Here is a 28000-nt window from a genome sequence, read left to right as displayed (position 1 = left end):
CAAAACCCCTAAATCACTATTTTTATTTTTCGGTTTGACTTCAACGGGCCATTTTTGACACAAATTTTCTGGTGGTAACCATCTTGGTTTTTTAATTATTTTTTTTTCTAAGTTTTTTTTCTGTTTCATAACCCCTTGTTTTGCCAAGGGATCATCTGTAATGGATGCCCCCATGTCAGACTAACTCCAATTCCTGCGTCTTAGGTGCAGATCAGTGTCTTGCAAATTGTGTGCCGCAACACAGTGGTGTGCCATGAAGAGATTCTGAGTGTACCACAAGAGATTTAAAAATTCCCTTCATAAGAAATAATTTATAAAATAAAATAAATATACAGTCAATGCAACCTAAGTGCACGTCGGTTAAGTGCATGCTTCGGTTATCCGCAGCCTACCACCATGGTCCCATTTTGTTTTTTGTTTTTTTTACATTAAAGTCAATGGACGTAAACTCTGGATAATTGCAATTCTGATAAGCACACAATCCGCTTATGCACACTGATGTTATAGGTCCCATCTCTATTTGTTCATGTTATGTTCACTCCGGTTAAAAGCAATTACGTTCTCATGTTGATAAGCCACGTGTTTCGGATTTTCAGTCTAGGCCTGGCCAGGTGTTTGAACTTTCGAAACTGCACCATGGCATCTAATGGAGAAAAGTGTTTGGCTGAACGTGTCCAGAAAGCTGGTCAAAAGTCATTGTCTTTGGCTGAACGTGTCGATGTCTTAAAGAGACTTGACTAACGGGAGAGTCAGGTCTCTATTGCAAAACATTACAGCGTTCATTCTAGCCAGATTTCTCAGATTCACAAAAAAAAGCAAGCCATAGAAAGACTGGCAAAATAACAGCAATTCTACCAGGAAAAGGAAAAGAATTGGGAAGGCTGGAGACGTTGAACAGGCATTGCTGCGATGGTTTGCTGAAGCTAGAAGTCGTCAACAGCCAATCAGTGGGCCTCTGCTCATGGAGAAAGTAGCACAGTTATCTGAAAAACTGGACGTAGAAGTCTTCAAAGCAACAAATGGATGGCTGGAGAGGTGGAAGGTTCATAATGGCATAAAATTTAAGAAGCAGCATGGTGAAAAACAAGACGCGGATGAGTTTGGTGCAGAAAAATGGGTCATGGAAATGTTGCCATCAGTCATTGGTGGATATAAACCATGCAACGTTTTCAATGCCGATAAGATGGGCCTGTACTGGTGAGCCATCCCTGACGGAACATTTGCTTTCAAACGCAGCGAAACTGTTGGTTTCAAGGTGCCAAAGGAACGATTGACATTTGCTGCTCAGTTGCAATATGGATGGTAGTGAAAAGCTCGAGCCACTGGTGATTGGGAAGAATCAAAATCCTTGGTGCTTCAAAAACATTAAATACCTGCCTGTTGAATATGAAAGCAACAAAATCGCATGGATGACGCCGACACTGCGGATTGAATGGTTGCAGAAGCTTGATAATCTGATAAGAAGGCATAGGAGGCACATAGTTATGCTGTGTGATAACAGTGCAGCACACAGCAATGACGTAAGACTAACCAACATCAAACTCATGTTTCTGCCACCAAATACGACCTCTTTGATCCAGAGGATAATCGCCAACTTCAAACGTCCAGCGCCTGGGCTGCTGAGCTCGCGAGAAAAATGACAGTGCTTGACTCTCTTCACATGTTACGGGAGGCATGGAGTCGAGCCTCATCATCCACGATTTCAAATTGCTATCGACAAGCGAGCTTTGTTAACGCATCTGATGAGACAACTGAAGATGACACTTCATCCATTGAACTCCCAGTTGGACTCTCACCACAAGAGTTTGAGCTGTATGTCGCCATTGCCAACAATGTGCTCACATCATCTGACAGCACTAATTCCAATATCTGTACAGTTATAAAGGACATTGCAGATGAGGATGGAGATACTGCTGCGGTCATCACGACTAATGAAACATCTGCAGAGATTGTTTCCTTCTTAGACGTGTTGAAGCCCCTACACACGCTGCGTTATCTGGAGATAAATGGATGTCACGACTATGGACTGTTTTACAACATTAGTAGTCAGATACATAGCCTGAATCGTGCAATCTGCATGCAGAAAACAATGACTGATTATTTCAATAGAATGTTGGTTTAAAAAAAGTTTACAATGTATTGCATTAGATGGAACAGTGCTGTTTCTAAAACTGAACCGTGTTAAATTGTGTGATTTTTGCTGAATAAAAGTTTTGTTGCATTTGACTACAGCATACTATGATTTTTCATGACTAAAAGTGGTACTCCATTTAAGCGCACATTTCGTTTAAGCGCAGTCTGGTCCGGAGGCCTTGCACTTAAGTGGAGTCGACTATATATTAAAATAGATGATTTGTACATCGTGTATGCAAAAGTCAATCGCTGCCGGCACCTCTCCTCTCTGTCCCCTAGCGTACCTCTGTAAATGTTAGCTCTCTGGAGATGGGGGCTGGCGGCAAAAGGAGCAAGGCAGCTTTCTGGGGGTGGGCAGTGGCAGCAATGGCAGAGATGAAACAATAATACAATGTTTCTCCAATGGTGTCTTTGGCCTGATTTCACTTCTGATGAAGTGCACCGAAAGTGCTGTCAGTCATACCCCTTAATCCCTTTAAAATGTTTTGTCGTCGTTGAACAATTAATGTGTTAATCACGTTATTGATGCGTTAATTGTTCATTCCTATTAAAAACTAATTCTTTTTTCATGATGAACAACTTTTTGACTATGTTTCTTAAATAGAAAACTGTCTGTAGATTTTTCCTTAAAGTATTTAATTTTTTTTAAATCCAAAATTTTTTTTTAAAAAATCATTGTTTTTTTCCAGAATTAACTGGATAAAAGAACAGTTACTGAAGTTGGATGCATGCTTTTAATAAAGATGTAATAGAAGAAAATTCAATAGTTGTTAATACGTATCGAGTCATTTATAAGTCAAAATTGTACCAAGTGGAAGAAAACTTGTTAAAGGAAGACATCATCTTTGAAAGAAGATGCAATAGTAGTTGGATTTGAAGGAGTTTTGAAAGTCCAATTGATATCAGAAATCCTGTCCCTAAAGTAAATATCAAAGTTGCCAGTAGAGACGCTGAGAGTACAGCCTATTTATTTATTTTAAATTTTATTTTTTGAAATCATACAATATATATTAAGTATACCAAGTTAGGAAAAAATAAAAGGAGAAACCTTCAACTTATTTTTATTTGCAGTTGCAGTCAAGGAGGAGAAAATGTTGAAGAGTGAACCGGAATTTTTGTTAGGTGAATAAAAACGAGAAGACAAAAATGCTACCTTTGGTAGATATAATGTTATGTAACTACTTTGTTATTTTGCGACATAAGTTTAAATAATAATCAGTTTTGAATTTGTACAATTTTTTCTCTGCTTTCTCACCCTGTTGCTTAAGAACAGTATGATATTGAGTCATTCTTTTTTTTTTTTTTATACTGAACTGAGAAAATTTCAAAGGGATAACATCATCCAATATTGGCCTCAAGATTAAATTCCAAGTACGGTAACTGGTCCTCTAGAGGTCTGATTTTTCAAAATCCTTGTGGGGAAAAGAGTATCCGCTTATTATATTTTGAAGTTTGGGAAGTTGAGAACTTGGGAGAGTTATATAAAATGAAACTAGATACTGATTGTAAATGCTTGCTGGAATTCTGTTTCTCAAGGTAGGAAGGCAGCACAGCAATACAACAGAACATTCTAATTTTGTTACAGGTTAGATTAAAAAAAGATAGCTACGCTCCCTCCACGCCCCTCTTGTGCTCTAGGACTTGTTATGGAAGAGGAAGGAATTACCTGGGAGAAGATATCTTAAAGTTGACTTGACTAAGGGAGACTGAGCTTAGACTTGGATACAAAACAAGTCAGGAATAAGTATGTACCAGATTGACTTTTCCGAATGGTCTGGAGTTTAAAAGACATACCTTAATTGAAGAATTTCATGCTGAATTTGAATCCAGATCAGGAATGGTAGACCACAAGGCATGATGCAGGAAGAAGTAAAGAAAGAAACAGGGGAAAAAAACAACACCACAACCACAAATATGCAACAACCAAAGTGGAATTGTCCAAAAATGAATGATGTGCACTAAAGAATTATCCTCCAATTCATCTGGTGAAATGATGATCTTTATTGTTCAAACATCAAATTGACTCGACATGCGCATGTTTCAGCCATCAGGCCTGCCTCAGGAGTGTTGAAAGTCACTAATGAAGATATACGAGGTGTATTAACACTCGAAGGAATTTAACTACAAAACAATCAAAGAGGAGTGTAATGCAATCTGCTTTCCTCGTAAAGCGGGATTGTTTCGCAGACAATAGTCGTCCAGTGGTTCCGCACACGGCTCTACACAGCCAGATCACCAGTACCAAGCGGTTCTCTATCTCGAGCTAAACGAGCACACTGAGGGCTCGCGCTGCTCCACAGCTCTCAAGTCATCTTAGGGGCGGGAACAAAGTACTCAGTGACCGACCACTGAGTATTTCGTTCCCGCCCCTAAGATGACGTGAGAGTAGTGGAGCAGCGCGAGCCCTCAGTGTGCGCGTTTAGCTCTAGATAGAGCACTGCTTGGTACTGGTGATCTGGCTGTGTAGAGTCGGGTGCGGAACCACTGGACAACCATTGTGTGCGAAACAATCCCGCTTTACGAGGAAAGTGGATCGCATTACACTCCTCTTTGATTGTTTTGTGGTTAAATTCCTTCAAGTGTTAATACCCCTCATATATCTTCATTAGTGACTTTCAAGACTCCTGAGGCAGGCCTGATGGCTGAAACATGCGCATGTCGAGTCAATTTGTCAATTTGATGTTTGAACAATAAAGATCATCATTTCACCAGATGAATTGCAGTAAGAAGTAATTCAATTTAAAATCTGCATATTTGTCTTTAAAATCTTATGACTGTACTCTATCATACATGCTGATTCATCTTCACCTTTCTGGTTGAAATTTTCATTCTTTTGATGATTAGTTACTTCACTTCCAACAGATGCCTCAGATCTCGTAGCAATTGGTCTCTCCTTTTCCAGTCTTCTGTTCTCTTCTTCCTAGTTGTTCATGACATGCCTTCTATTGCTGAAACTGTTACTATGGGTCTGCTTTTTCCCCCTATATCCCTTGTCCCTATCTGGATCTGATCAGGATGCCTTCATTTCTTAAATTTAAATTGGATTTTTAAAATAAAATGTTTTGGTTTTTTTTTTGAGGAAAAATCTATCTCAAGATAGTTTTCTTTGTAAGATACATTATAATCCAAAAGTTATCATGAAATAAGGATCCATTTTTTAATTATGTAGCATGAAGCTGTATATTCATGCAGTGTTTAAATTTTTCTGATAAGTCTTGATGGGTGGAGTAATGTCCACAATGATCATGTTGTATGTGCTTGTATAACATCTGAAGAAGAGAATTTATTTCTTGCAGAAATAATTGATACCTCAGGAAATGCAAATACAGTGGAACACTGATTATCCAAACTCCAATTATCCAGATGTCTAGTTATCCGGACTGGTGATGGCATCAATTTAAATTCGAAAGTACATATTAGAGACAGGTTATTAAAGAAAAATACAGCTCGATACAAAGATTGGCATAGGCCCACTCAGCAACAACTGCTACTCCACTGTCTCCCTCCCTCCCCTCCGCCAGTGACCTGGCATTCTCCCCAGTGTACCTTGGAGGCTCCCGGCAGATGCAGCAATTCATCCTCACAGCTTGTGTTGGCCTCTGCAGGCTCCCCCAGGAAATGATGTCAGTAAGATCGGGGACGTGTGTGACAGCGGAGGAAAGCCCTGCCTTTTCCTCCCAACTCCCATGAGGAAAGGTTTCTATGGTACAGTGCTGTACTTTTCTCTCAAAACAAGAAATTAAAATGCCAGTAAAGCGAAAAAGGGTTGTTTTGCCATTAAATGACAAAACAGACCTTGTGGAAAAGTTAAAAAAGGGAGTGTTAGGAAAAAAATTAGCAGTAGAATGTGGTTTAGGAACATCAACAATATCTGATATAAAAGACAAACGGCCTCTTTTACAAAGCCGCGCCTGACCTTCGAAGACCATACTAGTGCCCAGGTCAAAAAATACTTTTGCACCCTCTGGAAACTTTGCACCATCTCTCCTTTCGACTGCTGGTCCAATCACTAATCCTAAGCATCCTAGACTATTGCAACATTATATACCTGGGATCCTATAAATGTACCATCAAACGTTTGAGAATAGTCCAAAATGCTGCCGTTTGCCTCATCTACGGTCTCAAAAAATATGACCACGTAAGCCCTTATTACATAAAACAATAGAGGCAAGGATCATCTTCAAATTTGCCTGCCTCTGCTTCAAAACCTTAACAGGCTCTTCCCCAATCTACCTGTCTGAACACCTTGAACTTGCAGGCCCCTCTCGCACACGAAACGCCTACCTGTTCGCCTTTCCATCTCTAAAGGGCTGCCTCTACAAGAGATTCCTTGATAGATCCCTATCATTCCAAGCGGGCAAATGGAACAAATGCCTAACCTCCCTCATTTCTAATTCTCCTTCCTACCAAATGTTCAGGAAGTCAATTAAAACCTACCTTTTTGACAAATTTAACTGACTCCTCCCCTTTCTTTCTCCTTGCTCCCCACCTGACCTTTGATATACCTCCGGATTCTCCATCCCTTCCCTTCCTGTTAAACAAATTTAATGTCCTAATGAAACTGATGCTTAGTTTACTCAAATGTCCTATTTTGTATCTCCTTTATCTTTTATGCCTCATCTCTGTCATGCTTGTAAATTCGCTGTAAATTATACAGTCTCTTCACCTGTTAACCGCGGTATACAAGAATAAAGTTATTATTATTATTATTAACAGCCCTGAAGCCCATAGAGATTTAAAGGGCTTCGGGGCTGTTGCTGTGCGGCTTTGTAAAAGAGGCCAAAAGTAATGTTATTGTCAACTACATTTCAGTTCTTGAAAAAGAGGAAGGGAGGAGTTCCAGAAAAACCACGAAAAGGTCAACTAATGAAAAGGTAGATAAAGCTCCTCTGGTTTTTGCAAAAAAGATCATTGGGCTATCCAGTTTTTGGGCCAATTGTAGCTAAAAAGGTAATGTTTTTTAATCAGCAACTTCATGGAGATTCTTCTGAATTCAAAGCCAGCACTAGGTGACTTCGAAATTTTAAACACTGCCACAGAATCAGGCAGATTGAAATTCACGGTGAAAACTTTCTGCAAATTTACCAGCAGCTAATGACTTTCTTGTTCAATTTAATGACATTATCAAAAACTATAATCCTGATTGTGTCTGTAATGCAGATGAAACTGGTCTGAATTGGAAATCACTTCCCAGTAAATCTCTGGCTAGTCATAAGGAACAGTCATCTCCTGGGTTCAAGTTATCCAAAGAACATGTCACACTGTTGGTGGGGGGAAATGCATCTGGAAGTCATAAGTTGGAGTTATTGCTAATTGGTAAATCTAAAAACCCTTGTGTTTTCAAAAATGTACATAAGTTCCCACTGTTATATAGAAGCCAAATGAAAGCCTGGATGAATTGTGAAATTTTCTTTGACTGGTATGACAACTGCTTCATACTGGAAGTGGAAAGATTCCAGCTTCATACATGAAAAGAAGGAAACATAATTTTATTGTTGGACAATGCACCATCACATCCTATGGCTGAATCTACCTCCCTCTTGCTCTAAGCTTTCAAAGTGCTTTTACTTCCTCCAAATGTGACATCTGTAATGCAGCCAATGTATTAAGGAGTTATCAGTTCCTTGAAATGACTTTACAGGAAACAATTGTTACAGAAACTTCTATTGGTTGATATTGATGATGAATGAGGTATGATCCAATTCATAAAAGAACTGAATATAAAAGATTGTTCATACATAGTTGCTGGTGCTTGGAAATCAGTTAAAAATCAAACCCTAAACAATGCATGGAATATTATTCTAAACAAATCAGAAAGACATGGTGACGGAGAAGATGATGATGTCCTTAAAAACATCACAGAGAATGTTCCTACAGGTTCCTTGCTGCTCTGATTTGTTATTTAGAGAATGTCAGCGAATGGATATTTTATTTATTTATTTTTATTATTTATATACCACTTATATCCTAAGTGGTATACATTCAGGTACTTTATCATATTTCCATATCTGTCCCAGAGGGCTAAAACTCTATCTAGTGTACTTGGGGCAATGAGGGGATCAACATTCACCTAGAGCTAACGGACCAACCAGAAATTTCCGATTTCTGGTCACTCATCTCCCAACTAGGTTATCTCAAACCCGCCCCAGTCAAAACCCATCAAGGAGGTCATCAATTAGATCTGGTGACCTTCTCCTCCAAAGAGCCAACCAACCCCAAATTCCACTGGAACCAAGTTAACTGGACAGATTCCCTATGGTCTGATCACAGACTATGCAACTTCTCTATTGACTGCCAACAAAAAACCACCAAACACAACAAAACAAGAAGTAATAAAACTTACCACTAGAGGTAAGATCGACCCGATAGAATTCTGGTCCCACTACGAAATCATGACAAAACAAAATGAAGAAATAGACCAACTTATGTCCTCCTGGATCAATGACAGCACTAACATACTAAATGAAATAGCCCCCTTAAAAACCCGCAGAATTAGAACTACAAATCTAGAGGGATGGTTCGACTCTGAGCTGCTTCTAGTTAAGAGGGACCTAAGAAAATCAGAAAGACTCTGGATTAAATCTGGAACCCAAGAACACAGAGCTGCCTGGAGACTAAAACTAAAAAAACTATAAAAACCTCACCAAGGAGAAACGCAAAAACTTCTATGCCCTCAAAATCGGAAACGTCACAGCTAACAGTAGTAACCTTTTCAAACTAGTCAACGACCTTTATAATCTTGAGACCCTCACTGACAACCTAGAAGAATCCACATTAACCGCTAACACCCTAGCAGATTTCTTCAACTCCAAAATACAAAAACTAAGATCTTCGATAACTGCCCCAGCCATTCCCCACGAGTCCTTCCCAACCTTCCCCGACACCGACACTAGAGAGCTGCACGGGAACGGGGATGACGGGAATCCCGCGGGACCCGCGGGGATCCCGCGGGTTCCCCTTTTGGGTCACGGGGATCCCGTGGGGACGCCTCCGAGGGTCGCGGGGTTCCTGCGGGGTTGGATCGCAGTGCACTGCATTCGAGCCGCGAGGGTAGTCTTCTCCTCCTTACCTGCACTGTCGTAGCACACAGCCGAACGGAAGTCTTCCCGATGTCAGCGCTGACGTCGGAGGGAGGGCTTAAGCAAAGCCCTCCCTTCCTCCGACGTCAGCGCTGACATCAGGAAGACTTCCGGTCGGCTGTGTGCGGCAGGGCAGATAGGAAGAAGGCAATGGCGAACGAAAGAGGGGGGAGGGGGCGGTCCGCCCCGAAGAATGTGCACAGCTGGTCAGGTCCCCCGATCGACCGACAACAGGCCCGGCCGACAAACCTCCCTGCCCTGTAGCCGCGAATCTAAATTACCTCTTACAGCAGCTTCAATACTCCAGCTGCTGTAAGAAGGTAATTTAGATTCGCGGCTACAGGACAGGGAGATTTGTCCGACCGGGCCTGTTCTGTTGTCAGTCGGGTGCAAAAGCGCCACAAAGGTGGAGGCAGGGAGGGAGGAAAGGTGGAATGGAGAAGAAAAGACGCTAAGGGGGGAGAAGGCCGCTGAAAGCACTGGGGAAGACAAAGGGGTGGAGAAGGACGCTGAAAGGACATGGGGTAAACGGGAGGAGGGGGGGAAGGATGCTGAAAGCACATGTGGAAGACAGAGGGGGGTGAAGGACCCTGAAAGCACTGGGGAAGACAAAGGGGTGGAGAATGCCACTGAAAGGACATGGGGAAAACAGGGGTGGAGAAGGCCACTGAAAGGAAATGGGGAAAACAGGGGGGGAGAAGGCTGCTGAAAGGATATGGGGAAGACAGAGGGGGGAGAAGGCCGCTGAAAAGACATGGGGAAGACAGAGGGGGGAGAAGGACGCTGAAAGGACATGGGAAAGGCAGAGGGGGGAGAAGGATGCTGCCTGACAGGACATGGGGAAGATGGTGGGGGAGAAGGACACTGGAAGGAAATGGGGAAGAGGGAATGGGGAGAAGACCCTGGCAGGGAAGAAGACAGAGGTGCCAGACTATGGGGGGAGTGGAAGGAAAAAGATGGGTGCCAGACCAATTTGGGATGGGGGAGAAAGGGAGAGGCACAGTAACAGAGCAAATGGAAGACACAGAGAGAAGAGAGGCAGTGGATGGAAGGAATTGAATGAGAATATGAAGAAAGCAGAAACCAGGCAACAAAGGTAGGAAAAAAATTCTTTTTTTTTTTTGCTTAAGGATAAAGTAGTATATTAGTTGTGTTGATAAAAATTTATAAACATTAGAGGCTCTGGTAGAAACCCGTTTACAAAGTATGTATTCTTCCCAATTAATATTTCCAAATTAATAAAGTCTTTTTGCTTATTTTTAAATGGGTTTCTACCAGAGCCTTTAATTCAGTAGCATAATTAAATGAAATAACTATTTCTGTAGTTTATAGGGACGGGCGGGGACGTAGGGGATTCCTCGCGGGGACGGGCGGGGACGGAGGGATTCCTCGCGGGGATGGGTGGGGACGGAGGGATTCCTCGCGGGGACGGGTGGGGACGGGTGGGAGTCCTCACGGGGACGGGTGGGGACGGGTGGGGACGGGTGGGATTTCTGTCCCCGCGCAACTCTCTAACCGACACATCAAAACCGGACCAAGGGTACAAAACGGACCTAAACTGGAACCATTTCTCACCCATTGACTGGCAAACCTTCAGCAAATACTATAACAAATATACTAACTCCTTCTGCAGACTAGACACCTGCCCCCCAAACGTCATGAAAAGGGCACCGACCCACTTCAAAGCCAATATGTTGGCCTGGGTAAACTTCTTACTAACCACAGGAAATTTCCCTCCTGAGCAAGGTCAAATCACAATAACTCCTATTATAAAAAACACTAAAGAACCCTCCAACGCCCCGTCTAATTACAGACCCATCGCAAGCATCCCGCTATTCACCAAAATAGCAGAAGGGGTGGTAAACGCTGAACTCAACACATATCTGGAAAAATTTAATATCCTAAATGAAAACCAATCGGGCTTTCGTTCGGACCACAGCACCGAAACCATCATAGCCTCCCTACTCGATCACCTGCACACACTCTTTAGCCAAGGCTCTAGCGCCCTGATCGTGCAACTTGACCTGAGCAGTGCCTTCGACCTTGTCGACCACACCATCCTCCTTGATTGCCTTGAACACATCGGCATCTCCGGCCAGGTCCTAAACTGGTTCCATGGGTTCCTAAAAAACAGATCATACAGGGTGTTCAAGAACGACTCTTACTCTTATAGCTGGGACAACTCCTGTGGTGTCCCACAGGGTTCCCCTCTGTCCCCCACCCTGTTTAATGACTACCTCGCCTCCCTGGGATACCTCCTCCAAAGCTCCAAGCACAAATTCTTCATCTACGCAGACGACATTACAATAGTCGTCCCACTAACCAATTTCACACCAGAGTTGCTTTCCTCACTCTCAAGCTTACTCAATCAGATAGAACTCTGGATGTTATCCTTCAGATTAAAATTAAATCCCGACAAAACTAAATTCTTCCTAGCCACCCCCAATGACAAAATCGAAGACACCACAATTCAAGTGAACGGTTCAGCCTTCCCGCTTGAACAAACCTTAAAAATACTGGGAGTCACGCTAGACAAACATCTATCCCTAGAGAAACACACTGATCTTACAGTCAGGAAAAGCATCTCAGTACTCTGGAAACTCCGCACCATAAAAAAACACTTTCACGACTCCTCTTTCCGACTGCTGGTACAATCCTCCATTCTCAGCATCCTGGACTACTGCAATATTATCTACTTGGGCGCCACAAAAAAAACCATCAGGAGACTAAAACTAATTCAAAACACCGCTGTCCGCCTTATATTTGGCCTGAATAAATGGGAACACATTACCCCTTTCTATCTCAAACTTCATTGGCTACCGTTTGAATCCAGAGTCATATTCAAGTTTGCTTGCTTCTGCTACAAAACAGTACTCGGTTTATCCCCAACCTACCTCACTAAGAACACTGCAACACTAAGAACTCCCGCAGAATTCATCTGTTCGCCTTCCCCTCACTAAAGCTATGTCACCTCAAAAGGTTCTTCGACAAAACCTTTGCCTTTCAAGCGGCTAAACTGAACCCATGGCTAGCCCAAATGGTGCTCGAGGCCCCCACCTACCTCAACTTCAGAAAGCTACTCAAAACTCACCTTTTCCACGGACACAACCCCTGACACCCCATCCTCTACAATGCACCGAACTCCCCTCTCTCTCCTTCTTAATGTAATATCCCTTCCCACTACCCTCAACCTTTTCTTCCCTTCTCCAGCTAACCTTAACGACATCATTCCATGTCAATTGTTCTTTATTATTGTTATCTGTAAACTCTGATATGTTGATAATTTGATAAATTGCTGTGAACCGCCTAGAACTCCCTGGGTATGGCGGTATACAAGAATAAAGTTATTATTATTAAGTGACTTGCCCAGGGTCGCGAGAGATTTGAACCCACAACCTGAGGCTGTAGCTCTAACCTCTGCGCCACACACTCCCAATATTCAGTGACACTAATGATCCAGGATACCCGGGACTGTGCTTGGGTTCCTACTGCCGAAATCTCTGTTAAACCTACTCCAGCCCATCCTCCACCAAATGGCCATATACAGACACAGACCGTGCAAGTCTGCCTAATACTGGCCTTAGTTCAATTTTTAATATTATTTTCTGATTCTAGATCCTCTGTGTTCATCCCACGCTTCTTTGAACTCAGTCATAGTTTTACTCTCAATCAAAACACTGGTAACCATTGGAGACATAAGAACAAGAGAGAACCCCTCGCATACGAAGGAGAGGGGGGCCTAAGCCCACACCATCCCCCTCCAATACCAGTCCCCAGAGCAAACCATAACAACAGGTCAAGATCATGATGCACAGATGACCGTTCAATAAGTTCCACTTTTTAGCATCTGAAAGGAATAGCTCCCCAAGTGACCCATCCATACAGCCAACCACACACACACACACACACACATCCACTCAAACCACCCCCAGGACCCCCCTCCCCCAACTCCCATCCGAGTGATCAAGAGCGAAAAAGAATAGTGTCGTAAAGAGCTAACCTCCAACAGAACTGCCTCCCAGAGAGACCTGTCTGAGCGGTTAGAGGGAGACACCCCCCCTGAACCCCGCAAAGTTCCCAGCGAGCCTCTTCCGCTAGGGACCGCTTCCACCCCAGCGCCTCAGGAGCAAGCTCATCCATCCACATCCAAAGCATTCCCCGTTTAGCCACTAGCAAGGCAGTGTAGAGGAAGCGCCAATGATCCGTCCCCAAACCTTGATCCAGCACCTCCCCCTCACATCCCAAGGCCAGAAGCAAATAAGACCACTGAAAGGGCGTACCCACCATCCGGGTCAGAAAGTCCAACACCCCATTCCAGTACAGAGTCAGTGACGGACAATCAAACATCATGTGCAGTAGGGTTCCTTTCATTCGCTTACACTTAACACACTCATCCCAGTCCCAGAGACCCGCCCTCATTCCACTGTCCCTTGTAAAATATGTACGGTGTAACAATTTGAATTGTATTTCCTGCAACTGGGCACTCCGGGCCCCCCTAGAAATATGAGAGAAGCAGGCCACCAGAACCTCAACACTGATAGGCTCCCCCAGCTCCTCAGTCCACCTGGAAGCCAGAGTGGCCAACCGTACAGCCGCTCGTTCCTCCCTAGCCAAGCTGTACCATGTAGACAACTTATTCAGGGAAGCAGGGAGGGAAAGAAAGAGTTGATCTACCCGTAAAAAGCTACTACCCAAGGGATTTCTTCTACGATACGCCACAAAATAATGGCGGAGCTGGAGATAAGCAAAAAAAGGCATAGTAGGGAAGAACCAGAGACGGCAGAGGTCCCCATATGAGGGGAAAGCCACTACTCCAGAGGAGGTCGCAGGGACATGACCCAGACAAAGACAGATACTGAAGCTCGCCTCCACGCCACGGGTCCCCCCAACCCCCGGGGGGAACTCAGGGATTCCACAGATGTACTGGAGGGCCCAGTTGTTCAGCCCTCTCCCAATCCGCCTCCTCCACCAGAGCAAGGCCTGCCGCATTGGGTCCAGCCACACTGAATTACAACCCACCCTGGGTCTCTTCCATCGAGGGAGATCTAAATACGCCAGAGCACGATAAGGGGCCACCCACGAGTCAAAGAGACCTGGTGGGGCAAATCGAGAACTAGATGTGGAGAGCTCATGGACCCAACGCAGCAAGGCGGCCATGTTGTATAGCCGGAGGTCCGACAGCGCTAGACCTCCCCGAGATTGGCTCTGAGTGAGGCACCACTATCCGATTCATGCCCGGTGTTGGTGCCAAATGAAGGATCCGATAAAAGACTTATAGGCCTGTTCGTCCACCCCCTTGAACCAGATCGGAATCATCTGCAAGGGGTACAGGATCTTGGGAAGCAGGACCATTTTGACCAGTGCAACCCGCCCTGAGAGGGACAAAGGGAGGTCCCCCAGCGAATACAGGTGTCGCGGAGTTGGGCAAGCTTATCCACAATATTTTGCTGATACACACGGGCCCAATCTGCACTAAGAAAGATCCCTAAATATTTAAGCTCTCCCACGGCCCATCGAAAGGGGAAATTAGGCGAAGAACAGGAAGCACAAGGCGAAGACACAGACATTGCCTTAGATTTACTAAAATTAATGCAAAGTCCCGAAAAGGACCCATACTGAGCTGTAAGATGGGTAATAGAAGGGAGAGACACTCGGACATTGCCTACAAACAGCAACATGTCATCTGCAAACATGGTGATCTTGCTCTCCTCCTCCCCAATATGGATACCCGTAATGTCAGGAGATGCCCGAACCTTAGCTGCCAAGGGCTCGAGCGAAAGAATAAACAACAGGGGGGGAAAGAGAGCAGCCCTGTCGTGTCCCCCTCTGCATTGGAAAAGAATCCGTATGACGCCGATTGATAAGCAGCTGAGCAGTCGGGGCGGTATACAGTCGAACTACCCATTCATGAAATGAGCCGGTAATGCCGAACCGATGTAATATCCATAAAAGATAAGGCCACCCTGTCAAAAGCCTTCTCGCCATCCAAACTGGCCAACAAATCATCACCCGCTCGCCCTCCACTCTCATGCAGCACCACCAGTGCCTTAAGAATGTTAGTAGAGGAAAAGCAGCCAGGGACGAAACCCATCTGATTGGGGTGGATAAGGGATGGTACCACCTGCCATAACTGTTGAGCTAAAATAGCCGTGAGAAGCTTCATATCCTGATTAAGTTCTTGCCCGGTTTCGGGAGCACCACCACATGGGCATGGTTCTGCTCGGGGAGCAACCGGTCGGTGGCCTGCATATCTACATAGTAAGATAGTAACATAGTAGATGACAGCAGATAAAGACCCGAATGGTCTATCCAGTCTGCCAAACCTGATTCAATTTAAATTTTTAATTTTTTCTTCTTAGCTATTTCTGGACAAGAATCCAAAGCTTTACCCGGTACTGTGCTTGGGTTCCAACTGCCGAAATCTCTGTTAAGATTTACTCCAGCCTATCTACACCCTCCCAGCCATTGAAGCCCTCCCCAGCCCATCCTCCACCAAACGGCCATATACAGACACAGACCGTGCAAGTCTGCCCAGTACTGACCTTAGTTCAATATTTAATATTATTTTCTGATTCTAAATCCTCTCTGTTCATCCCACGCTTCTTTGAACTCAGTCATAGTTTTACTCTCCACCACCTCTCTCAGGAGCGCATTCCAGACATCCACTACCCTCTCCGTAAAGTAGAATTTCCTAACATTGCCCCTGAATCTACCATCCCTCAACCTCAAATTATGTCCTCTGTTTTTACCATTTTCCTTTCTCTGGAAAAGATTTTGTTCTACATTAATACCCTTCAAGTATTTGAACGTCTGAATCATATCTCCCCTGTCTCTCCTTTCCTCTAGGGTATGCATATTCAGGGCTTCCAGTCTCTCCTCATACGTCTTCTGGCGCAAGCCTCCTATAATTTTCGTCGCCCTCCTTTGGACTGCCTCAAGTCTTCTTACGTCCTTCGCCAAATATGGTCTCCAAAACTGAACACAATACTCCAAGTGGGGCCTTACCAATGACCTGTACATGGGCATCAACACCTTCTTCCTTCTACTGACTACGCCTCTCTTTATACAGCCCAGCACTTTCTGGCAGCAGCCACTGCCTTGTCACACTGTTTTTTCGCCTTTAGATCTTCGGACACTATCACCCCAAGGTCCCTCTCCTCGTCCATGCATATCAGCTTCTCTCCCAGCATATACAGTTCCTTCTGATTATTAATCCCCAAATGCATTACTCTGCATTTCTTTGCATTGAATTTTAGTTGCCTTTTTCATATTTTCCACTCCCTCTTCACTGTCTACTCTGTTACAAATCTTGGTATCATCTGCAAAAAGGCACACTTTTCCTTCTAACCCTTCAGCAATGTCACTCATAAACATATTGAACAGGATTGGCCCCAGCACCGAACCCTGAGGGACTCCACTAGTCACCTTTCCTTCCTTCGAGTGACTTCCATTAACCACCACCCTCTGGTGTCTGTCCGACAGTCAGTTTCTGACCCAGTTCACCACTTTGGGTCCTAACTTCAGCCCTTCAAGTTTGTTCAACAGCCTCCTATGAGGAACTGTATTAAAGGCTTTGCTGAAAACCAAGTAAATTACATCTAGCATATGTCCTCGATCCAGCTCTCTGGTCATCCAAGGAAAAAGTTCAATCAGGTTCGTTTGGCACGATGTACCTTTTGTAAAGCCATGTTGCCTCGGATCCTGTAACCCATTAGATTCAAGGAAGTACAACTGAAGTGAGGCTCACCGGCCTGTAGTTTCCTGCTTCATCCCTGTGACCACTTTTATGAATAGGGACCACATCCGCTCTCCTCCAATCCCCAGGAATCACTCCCGTCTCCAGAAATTTGTTGAACAAGTCTTTAATAGGACTCGCCAGAACCTCTCTGAGTACCTTTTGTAAAGCCATGTTGCCTCGGATCCTGTAACCCATTAGATTCAAGGAAGTACACTATTCTTTCTTTCAGCAACACTTCCATTATTTTTCCAACAACTGAAGTGAGGCGGTGCCTGTAGTTTCCTGCTTCATCCCTGTGACCACTTTTATGAATAGGGACCACATCCGCTCTCCTCCAATCCCCAGGAATCACTCCCGTCTCCAGAAATTTGTTGAACAAGTCTTTAATAGGACTCGCCAGAACCTCTCTGAGCTCCTTTAGTATCCTGGGATGGATCCCGTCTGGTCCCATCGCTTTGTCCACCTTCAGTTTTTTAAGTTGCTCATAAACACCCTCCTCTGTGAACGTGCAGAATATACTCCATTTTCTCGTGCAACTTTGCCAGACAATCTTGGTCCTTCTCCAGCATTTTCTTCTGTGAACACAGAACAGAAGTATTTGTTTAGCACATTTGCTTTCTCCTCATCACTCTCCACATATTGGTTCCCAGCATCTTTTAGCCTAGCAATTCCATTTTTCATCTTCCTCCTTTCACTAATATATGTGAAAAAAATTTTGTCTCCCTTTTTTACATTTTTAGCCATTTGTTCTTCCGCCTGTGCTTTTGCCAGATGTATCTCTCTCTTGGCTTCTTTCAGTTTCACCCTGTAGTCCTTTCTGCTCTCTTCTTCTTGGGTTTTTTTATATTTCACGAACACCAACTCTTTCGCCTTTATTTTCTCAGCCACTAGATTGGAGAACCATATCGGCTTCCTTTTTCTCTTGTTTTTATTGATTTTCTTCACATAAAGGTCCGTAGCCATTTTTATCGCTCCTTTCAGCTTAGACTACTGTCTTTCCACTTCTCTTATTTCCTCCCATCCTAACAGCTCTTTCTTCAGGTACTCTCCCATTGCATTAAAGTCCTTACGTTTGAAATCTAGGACTTTAAGTATCGTGCGGCCGCTCTCCACTTTAGCCGTTATATCAAACCAAACCGTTTGATGATCGCTACTTCCCAGGTGAGCACCCACTCGAACATTAGAGATACTCTCTCCATTTGTGAGGACCAGATCCAATATCGCTTTTTCCCTTGTGGGTTCCGTCACCATTTGTCTGAGCAGAGCCTCTTGAAAGGCATCCACAATCTCCCTACTTCTTTCCGATTCTGCAGTAGGAACATTCTAGTCCGCCTCCGGCAGGTTGAAATCTCCCAACAACAAAACCTCCTCTTTCCTTCCAAACGTTTGGATATTCACAATCAGATCCTTATCAATTTGTTGCGATTGAGTCAGAGGTCTGTAGACTACACCCATGTAGATGGAAGTTCCATCTTCTCTTTTCAGAGCGATCCATATAGCTTCTTCCTCTCCCCAGGTCCCTTACATTTCAGTCGCTTGGATATTGATCTTTACATAGAGAGCTACTCCTCCACCTTTTTGACCATCTCTGTCCTTCCTAAAAAGATTATATCCCGGTATGTTTGCATCCCATCCATGTAATTCACTGAACCATGTCTCTGTGATAGCGACAATATCTAGATCTGCCTCTAACATCAGGGCTTGCAGATCATGAACTTTGTTGCTTAGACTGCGAGCATTTGTGGTCATCGCTTTCCAGCTATTTTTCAGTGATAATCTCCTTTTTCGTATGGATTTTTGTTTCGTTTCACTTTTCGTTGCAATACTAAGAAATGAGTTGCTGATATTGTTTATGTTGCAGTCTTTACTACTATCACATCTTTTCTTTTGCTGGGGGTGGTCTCTATAATTGTGCTATGTACATACACCACCCCCACCTTCTAGTTTAAATGCCTAGAAAAATATTGTCTAAATTTCTCTGCAAGGTTTCTTTTTCCTGCTGTAGTAATATGTAGCCCATCAGTGCAATATAGCTTCTTGTCCTTCCATGTATTTCCCCATCCTCCTATGTACCTGAAGCCTTCTTGATGACACCAGGCTTTGAGCCATCTATTAAAGTCCTCTGTGTTTTTCACTCTTTGCTCTCCCATTCCATATGCAGGCAGTATTTCAGAAAAAGCTAAAGTCTTTACAAAAGGTTTCACGCCCTCACCAAGCTCCCGAAAAGCTTTCTGTGCTGCAAGTGTGCAGTTGTTGGCCAGGTCATTTGTTCCCAGATGGATAACAACATCAGTGTTAAAATCCTTAGTTTCTTCCTTAATTATAGTCTGTATTTCCCTGGAACTCCTGGTAGCTGAGGATCCTGGAAGACATTTCACTATTTTGGTCTCCTCGCCGTGTGTTCCAAGGTTAATGCCTCTGATGATGGAATCTCCCAACAGTAATAGTTTTCTGTTTTTGGCTTTTTTATTTGTGCTTAGGGTGCGCTTGTTCTCTTGAGTTACCTTCATTGGTTCCAGTCCCACCTCCCTTCTGTTTTCTTGAGTATCGCAGTGCACTAGTGGAGCGAAGGAATTCTGTAGAGGTAATATTTGTGAAGGTGGATGTTTCTGTGTTACATGTCGTAGTCTTCCTGAGCCTACTGAGAGCAGGCCCAACGTGGGGGTGGAGGATCTTGTAAAACTCGGGCCCCATGCCATCATGTCCTGTGGTTTTAGCAAGTTTCAAATTACCGATAGCAGTGGAGATTTCCGTGCAGGAGATGGGGGCATTCAGCAAGTCCCTATGAGTCTCAGCGAGCTGAGGAAGATCCAGATCCTAAAAAAATGGTCCCGGGCCGTACAGCTCACTGTAAAAATGCACAAATTGAGTCTGGATAGCTTTATCCTCTGTGTGCAGTATGGTGGGGCTCTCCTGAATATGGAACACTAGCGCGGCTCGGGAAGGCCGAACTAAGTTCACTAAGAGTTTTCCCGCCCTGTTTCCCCATTTGTACAGCTTAAACTTGTAGACATCAGTGTGAGTAAGTGCTCTCTCAGTGAGGATAGAGTCGATTCGCTTGCGCAGACTAAGATAAGACTGATGGGCCTCCTTCGATCTATGCTGAAAATGATAAGATTTACTTTCCCTCAACTGTTTAGCCAACGATGTAAGCTCGGCATTTGTTTGTGTTTACGGATGGTGTAAGCAATGATACTACCCCGATGGTAAGCCTTCGCCGCCTCCCAAAACACCGTATCTAATACTTCGCCCCCTCGTTAGTCTGCTTATACGTGGTCCATTCCTCGATGAGGTAAGTATGAAAAGCTTTATCCAAATACAAGGAGGGGTTGAAGCGCCAGACACGTTCTGTGGCGAGTTCCCCCTCCCATTTTAATGTCATGGAGACGGCAGCATGATCACTAAAAGGAACGTCCAGGATGCGGGCGCGCACCACCCGCCCAATGGAGCGGGAGGGGACCAAGAGATAGTCCAGTCGAGAATGACTATGGTGCACCCTAGAAAAGAAAGTATAATCCATCTCGCCAGGGTGGTATACCCACCACACATCCTGGAGATCCAGTTCACCCAGCAAAAAATTAACACCCCTGCGTTTGTTGTCCTTTGGAATTATCCTGTGGGGCTTACAATCAATCGAAGGATCACTGGTGACATTGAAATCGCCCCCCACAAAGAGCTCATAGTTCGGTAACGCTATCAAGTGAGCTAAAAAAGTAGAGAAAAAGGAGTGAGAATAAACATTGGGTGCATAGAGGTTACACAGCACCACAGGTTTGTCAGAGAGTGTGCCCGTCCAGAGGACAAAACGGCCCTGTGGATCCCGTACAACTTTGTGCGTGACTGTAGCAACCCCCTTATGAATGAGAATGGCCTCCCTCCTTTGCCTGGAATTATAGGAGGAATCAACTACCTCACTCACCCAGTCCCCCGCCAGTTTCTGATGCTCGCTGGCAGTGAGGTGGGTCTCCTGTAGGAAAGCCACCTGAACCTTCTCTTTCCTCAAGAAGGACAGGGCCTTAGTTTGTTTCACAGGAGAGTTGAGACCAGCCACATTCAGGGTAATACAAGTGAGATCAGCCATATCCATTGGAGGAATGTACAACTAGAATCCAAAGATCCCATGCTGTCACATCATCCCCAAGGGCCTCCCAGCTGGAACCCCCAAGGACTTGCCCAAGCATCCTAATCACTCAGAAGAAGAACCTCCACCAGCTCCCATCCCATCCACCCCCGAACCCCAGAAACAATCCCCACAGACCCCCCACTACCACCACCTAAAAAGAGACAAAAGAGCCCCAGCTCCCACCTCCCTTCCCACCCCCACCCCCCCAGCAATCTCCCCTCCATACAGACATGGCTATCATACAACGAAAACAAAGTCCGTGCAAACAAGTATATAAATTCAATGTCCAAACAACCAAGAATCCCAGGGTCTCCCAATTCAACAGGAAAGGGGGAGCCCCAGTCAGGCATCAAGAACTGCAATGGATGAAAAAAAAGAATGAAACAAGAAAACAAATCAGAGAGACAGTTAAACAGTCAAAAAGGCCACAGGCACATTGGAAACAGCCAAGTAACTCAATAAACAGGGCACCCCCATGGAGGGCAGCGAACCCCCGGGCAGGAGGGAAAGCCGCAAAGGTCGTAACAAGTACAGGGTCCAAACCGCCCATCCACAGAGGGCCATGGTGGACGACTGCGCGCCAGCGGGAACAGCAACCAGCACGCCGAGCCCCCCAACCCCCATCTCAGCCAGATATATAGTCCAGGACGACGAAGCCCAAGGGCCTCAGAGTCCAGCAATCCAGAAAGCTACTAGGGGGCCGGCGCCTGCGGAGCCAGGGTGCGAACATAGGCCTTCAAAACTATTTAGTGGAGCTGGGACTAAAGAGGAATGCGAAGAATTGCAAAGGGACTTGAACAAACTGGGGGAATGGGCGGCGAGATGGCAGATGAAGTTCAACGTTGAGAAATGTAAAGTATTGCATGTGGGAAACAGAAACCCGAGGTACAACTATACGATGGGAGGGATATTATTGAATGAGAGTAACCAAGAAAGGGACTTGGGGGTAATGGTGGACATGACAATGAAGCCGACGGCACAGTGCGCAGCAGCCGCTAAGAAAGCAAATAGAATGCTAGGCATAATCAAGAAGGGTATTACAACAAGGACAAAAGAAGTTATCCTGCCATTGTATCGGGCGATGGTGTGCCCGCATCTGGAATACTGCGTCCAATATTGGTCTCCGTACCTTAAGAAGGATATGGCGTTACTCGAGAGGGTTCAGAGGAGAGCGACACGCTTGATAAATGGAATGGAAAACCTCTCATACGCTAAGAGATTGGAGAAACTGGGTCTCTTTTCCCTGGAGAAGAGGAGACTTAGAGGGGATATGATAGAGACTTATAAGATCATGAAGGGCATAGAGAGAGTAGAGAGGGACAGATTCTTCAAACTTTCGAAAAATAAAAGAACAAGAAGACACTTGGAAAAGTTGAAAGGGGACAGATTCAAAACGAATGCTAGGAAGTTCTTCTTTACCCAACGAGTGGTGGACACCTGGAATGCGCTTCCAGAGGGCGTAATAGGGCAGGGTACAGTACAGGGGTTTAAGAAAGGATTGGACAATTTCCTGCTGGAAAAGGGGATAGAGGGGTATAAATAGAGGATTACTGCACAGGTCCTGGACCTGTTGGGCCGCCGCGTGAGCGGACTGCTGGGCATGATGGACCTCAGGTCTGACCCAGCGGAGGCATTGCTTATATTCTTATGTTCTAGGTCTTCCAGGGTGTCACATTTTTGGGCCGCTGGTCTCCATAATGCGCACCCTAGCCGGGAACTGGACCACAAACCAGAGGCCCCGATTGCGCAGCTCAGAGCAGTAGGGCGCCAAAGCACGCCAATTCGCAGCAACCTCCACTGAATAATCATTGAATAAAAGAAGTTTATGTCCCTCGTGCTCCAGTTGACCCTTCCTTCGATAAACCGCCATCAGTTGAGCCTTGTCGGCGAAGTTAAGGAGCCAGGCGATAACAGGGCGAGGTCGACCATCTCCGTCTCTGCGTGGTCCCAGATGGTGCACATGCTCCACCAAAATCTTCTGTCCCGGAGGCGAGAAGCCCACGACCTCCGGGAGCCACTGCTCCACCAGACCCCGCAGCTCCCCCAGCTCCCCCTCGTGGAGGGTGTCTGCTAACGTCACCAGCCTGATGTTATTACGGCGGCCTGGTTTTCCTGATCCGTGAGGCGGGCATGTAAGGTGGAGCAGCGTGCCTCCACTTCTCAGAGCTGGGCCTCTATAACATCGGATCGGTCCTTCTATGCGGTGATTCGAGTCTCCGCCGTCTGCAAGCGCTGACCTTGTCGCTCCAGGCTATCGTGGATATCATCAGCCGAGGCCTGGATCTTGGTAAGACACTCGTCGATAGCTGCTGAAATGTACTTTGTTAGCTCCTGAACCATGTCCTCCTGCAGTAAGACTCGGCGGGGAGGAAGGTGCAGACGCCATCTTGGGTGCCCTGTGTGTTTTCTGAGCCTTGGCAGGTCACGGGGTCTTAATGGGCATAACTCACCCAGACCCGCACGAATCAGAGCGCCGGTGTTCTCGGTGCATTCCCGATGTTTTAAACTTCGTTCAGGTGTAAAAGGGGAGTGGGGGTAGGCAATATAATGGCGAATAAAGCGGAAAATAGACGAGAGGAGAGTGGAGCTGAAGCAAGGAGCCGCCGCTTAGCTCTGCGCCATCCCGTGACCCCCCAAGAGTTACTTCTTTATATAGTACTGCAGTTTGGTATTTTTCTCCTTTTCTTTTTTAAAATGAAAAATAATGTTCAACTTGTAATAGACTACATATATGTGCTCAGTTCAAAAAGGTACTGTATGTTCAATCAATAGTATATGTACTACAAATACAGCACTGCACTATAGTTTGGTACTATTGAAAATAAAAATAATGTTCAACATGCAACGCTCAGAATGTGTGCTCTGTTCAAAAAGGTATGTCCAATCATCCAGATTTCCCTTTATCCAGACTACCATCTGCCGAGGATAATCTGTATAATCGGCATTCGACTGTACAGCAGAATACTTACAAGAAGTAACAGCAAAAGCTGTAATAAAATATCAACAAAAATTAAAATGTGTATTACACAATTTAGTCACAGATAATGCTGCAAAAGTATCCAATATGAGAAGAAATTTATAAGGGTAGGAAGAGAATACCAATCTAAGAACATGTTTACATAAGAGCATAAGAATAGCCTTACTGGATCACACCAATGGTCCATCAAGTCCAGTAACCCGTTCTCACGGTGGCCAATACAGACAGGTAACTGGTACCTGGCAGAAACTCAAAGAGTAGCAACATTCCATGCTATCGATCCAGGGCAAGCAGTGGTTTCCTCCATATTTTTTTTCAATAACAGACTATGAATTTTTCCTCCAGGAACTTGTCCAAATCTTTCTTAAAACCAGCTATACTATCCACTCTTTCCACAACCTCTGGCTGTGGGTTCCAGAACTCAACCATTCTGTTGAGTGAAAAAATATTTCCTCCTAGTCTTTGTAATTTTTGATGGTGTGAAAAGTCGGTCCACTTGTAAACGTTCTACTCCACTTAGGATTTTGTAGATTTCAATCATATCTCCCCTCAGCCATCTCTTTTCCAAGCGAAGAGCCCTAACCTCTTTAGTTTTTCCTCATATGAGAAGAGTTCCATCCTCTTTATCATCTTGGTTGCTCTTCTTTGAACCTTTTCTAGCGCCGCTGTATCTTTCTTGAGATAATTGAACACAATACTCCAGGTGAGTTCGCACTTTGGAGCAATACATAGGCATTATAACATTCTTAGTCTTGTTAAACATCCCTGTTTGCAGTGCTCATTTGCTGTACCTCCAAGCCAAAGACTTCAGAGTCCCAGAAATAAAGACTAATGTTGTTGAAATTGCAAAATACTTCTGTAACAATCATTTTGCAGCAGTTGCTCTGAAGATGTTAGATGGAACTCTGTAGTGGACTGTTCTGAGCAGTATATCAAGAACTGGGCAGTTCTGATGACATCTGGTTGTATATATACTAAGACTATACCAGCAAGAATGAGTCTGTAGAAAACCATTATTTAAATCAAGTCTTTCTGACCTAGTGATTCGTAAATCAAATCCACCCTGTTTGAGAAGATTGACTTCTTGCTTTCCCAGCACTGCCTTTTTTTGTTTCCAGTAAGACTGATTTCATTTCTGTAGGCAAGGTATTTTTCCCTGTAGATACTTGCTGCATTGAGAGTTACTGTTTAGTACCTTATACTGGGAAATGCTGAAAGTTTCTACCTGTAGTTTCCTCATTGAAAATTGTAGGATTTTGTTTCATTAATGTATGTGATATAAAATTTTGTATTGGAGCAAAATTTAATGCAAATATACTATAAATTAACCTCGCAGTTTTAGAATAGCTTCCTTGGTTATTCAGTCGTGAAATACTATATTGTCTGAGAAATTGCTGGTCTTCTGAACATATCTAAATCGGAAAATTATACTGTGCTGTTACTTGCAGAGTGATCATGGGCCAGTCTGGAAAGAGAATGGAGAAGGGACCAGTGTGCTGGAGGAAGCGTGTGAAATCTGAATATATGCGACTGAGGCAGCTAAAGAGGTTCAGGCGGGCTGATGAAGTGAAGGTATACATGTTTGGCTTTTTTTGTCATTGTTTTCTAATATTTATGAAATTCATTTTAATCTTTGTGCCTACTGTCAAGGATCAAAGAAATGGAGCCCAGAACATATGGGTTTAAAAAAAAATTCCTCAAAACAGCAATTTATTATAAGAATAAATCAAGTCTGTAAGAATGTAATTCAGTAAAACCTTGGTTTGTGAACATAATTCGTTCTGAAAACATGCTTGTAATCTAAAACACTCGTATATCAAAGCAAATTTGCCCATAAGAAATAATGGAAACTCAGACGATTCGTTCCACAATCCAAAATCTTTAATCCAAAATATTGTACGTACTTGTATTGGAAGATCTCGCTCAATTAGAACAATCACTATATTCCCCCAGAGTCAGAGAGAGAAGAACCATCGGCTCAGTTGTGATAATGTGATGCGTGGATACTGTATGTATTCATATTTGTTCTAAAAAGGCAACAACAAACAGAAAATCCAACTGAACAGAGAACAAAGAATGAAAACTGCAGTGGTGATGTACAGGACGCCAAGACTTTATTCATAAAAAACATAAAACAGTTTGTTTCCAAAAGGACTGATAGGACCGGACCCTCAGGGGTCCTAACACTTATCAGAACAGTGTGACCTTGTGGGTAACAACTGAATAAAAACTGGAAACAGCGGTGATTAACTGTTAATACTCAGATGCGATGGTTCTAAACAAGCAAGGTCTTGCAATATGAGTACATACAGTATACACGCATCACATTGCAGTGTCAGAGACAAGAACTATTGGTTCAGTTGTGATGATGTGATGCATGTATACTGTATGAGGTACAGTGGTACCTCGGTTTACGAGTGCACCGGTTTGCGAGTGTTTTGCAAGACGAGCAAAACATTTGCAAAATCGGTGCCTCGGAAACCGAGCATGGCACGATTTACGAGCACCCCCCCCCCGCAATCCGGCACCCCTCCCCTGCGATCCGGCACCCCCCCTGCCTCGAACCGGCACCCCCCCGCCACGATCCGACCCCCCCGCCACGATTGGGCACCCCCCCGCCACGATCCGACCCCCCCTTTGACACAATTGGGCACCCCCCCGCCGCTTCTTACCCTCATCTGGGCACTCTTGAAAATTGGCTTCCTCCTCTGCTGGGCCTTGAGCATCTGAGCATGCTCAAGGCCCAGAAGAGGAGGAAGCCGATTTTCAAGAGTGCCCAGATGAGGGTAAGAAGCGGCGGGGGGGTGCCCAATCGTGTCGGGGGGGGGGTCAGATCGTGTCAGGGGGGTGCCCAATCGTGTCGGGGGGGGGGGCCGGTTCGAGGCAGGGGGGGTGCCGGATCGCAGAGGGGGGTGCCTGATCGCGGGGGGGGGGGGCCTTCGAGGGGAGCAATGCTGGTTCTCGCATCAAAGCGAGTTTCCATTATTTCCTATGGGGAAATTCGCTTTGATAAACGAGCATTTTGAATTACGAGCATGCTCCTGGAACGGATTATCCAAGGTACCGCTGTACTTGTATTGCACGACCTTACTTGTTTATCAAGTTAAAATTTAATAAAATGTTTTACTTATCTTGCAAAACACTTGCATATCAAGTTACTTTCAATCCAAGGTATTAAAGTATATGTTCTCAGAAAATGTACTCCTTTATGCTTTTGTTTTAATGAGCTAAGAGGATCTAAGATCAACAGTAAAACGTAATTGATAATCATAAGCACTTTTTCAGCTACAACATTTGGTGGCTAAAAATTTCTGTAAACTCAGTAGTCCAAATTGCCTAGCTAGATTTTGTCTGCCAGTTTTGTGGTTGGAGCTGGCTCCTAAACTTAACTTGCTAGTGCTGGAAAGCAGTACTAGCTGACGGATCCTTTTACAAAGCCATGGTAGAATGTTGCCTTACTACCAATGTTCCCTCTAAGGATTGATGAGTGTGTGCAAAAAAAAATATGCATGGGCGACGAGTTACATACTCCACAAATTTATGAGCCAGGCGCGGAGGACACATTTTTAAACAAATGTAGTTTATCCTTGTACTCCTTATGTATTTTTAATCATCTATGGATATGTTTGTATGTTTATTGTTCAAATGGTTTTATTTATTTCCTCAAATTTATTTTTGTTATACGCATTTAAAATATTTGATATTGCGTTTAAATCAAAATCTCAATAAACTTGAAACGAGTGCCCGTGAGATTGTGGGAGGGTTAAATACTCAAAGCTTAGAAGAATAACAATTTACTTAAAGTTTTTGCTTCGCCAGCTTTCTGGTATCTTTACATACAGTGGTGTACCTAGCATATGTAACACCCATCATTTTTTGGCATCCCCCCCCTATCTGTACGAAAACATGATTTTTAGTAACAAGCCACACGTCACACATGAGTACCTAGG

General features: G+C 44.4%; 1 protein-coding gene across 1 annotated transcript in view; it reads left to right on the top strand.

The window, feature by feature from the left end:
* The window catches only part of EZH2 (enhancer of zeste 2 polycomb repressive complex 2 subunit), a 378737-nt gene that overhangs the window by 76840 nt on the left and 273897 nt on the right, over nt 1–28000 (top strand). The window contains 1 exon segment of the mRNA XM_033930316.1: nt 25499–25622. Within this exon segment, the coding sequence (XP_033786207.1) occupies nt 25499–25622 (124 nt within the window).

Source organism: Geotrypetes seraphini, chromosome 2 (genome assembly GCF_902459505.1).
Source record: "Geotrypetes seraphini chromosome 2, aGeoSer1.1, whole genome shotgun sequence".
NCBI lineage: Eukaryota > Metazoa > Chordata > Amphibia > Gymnophiona > Dermophiidae > Geotrypetes > Geotrypetes seraphini.
This window is presented reverse-complemented; position numbering and strand designations above follow the sequence as displayed.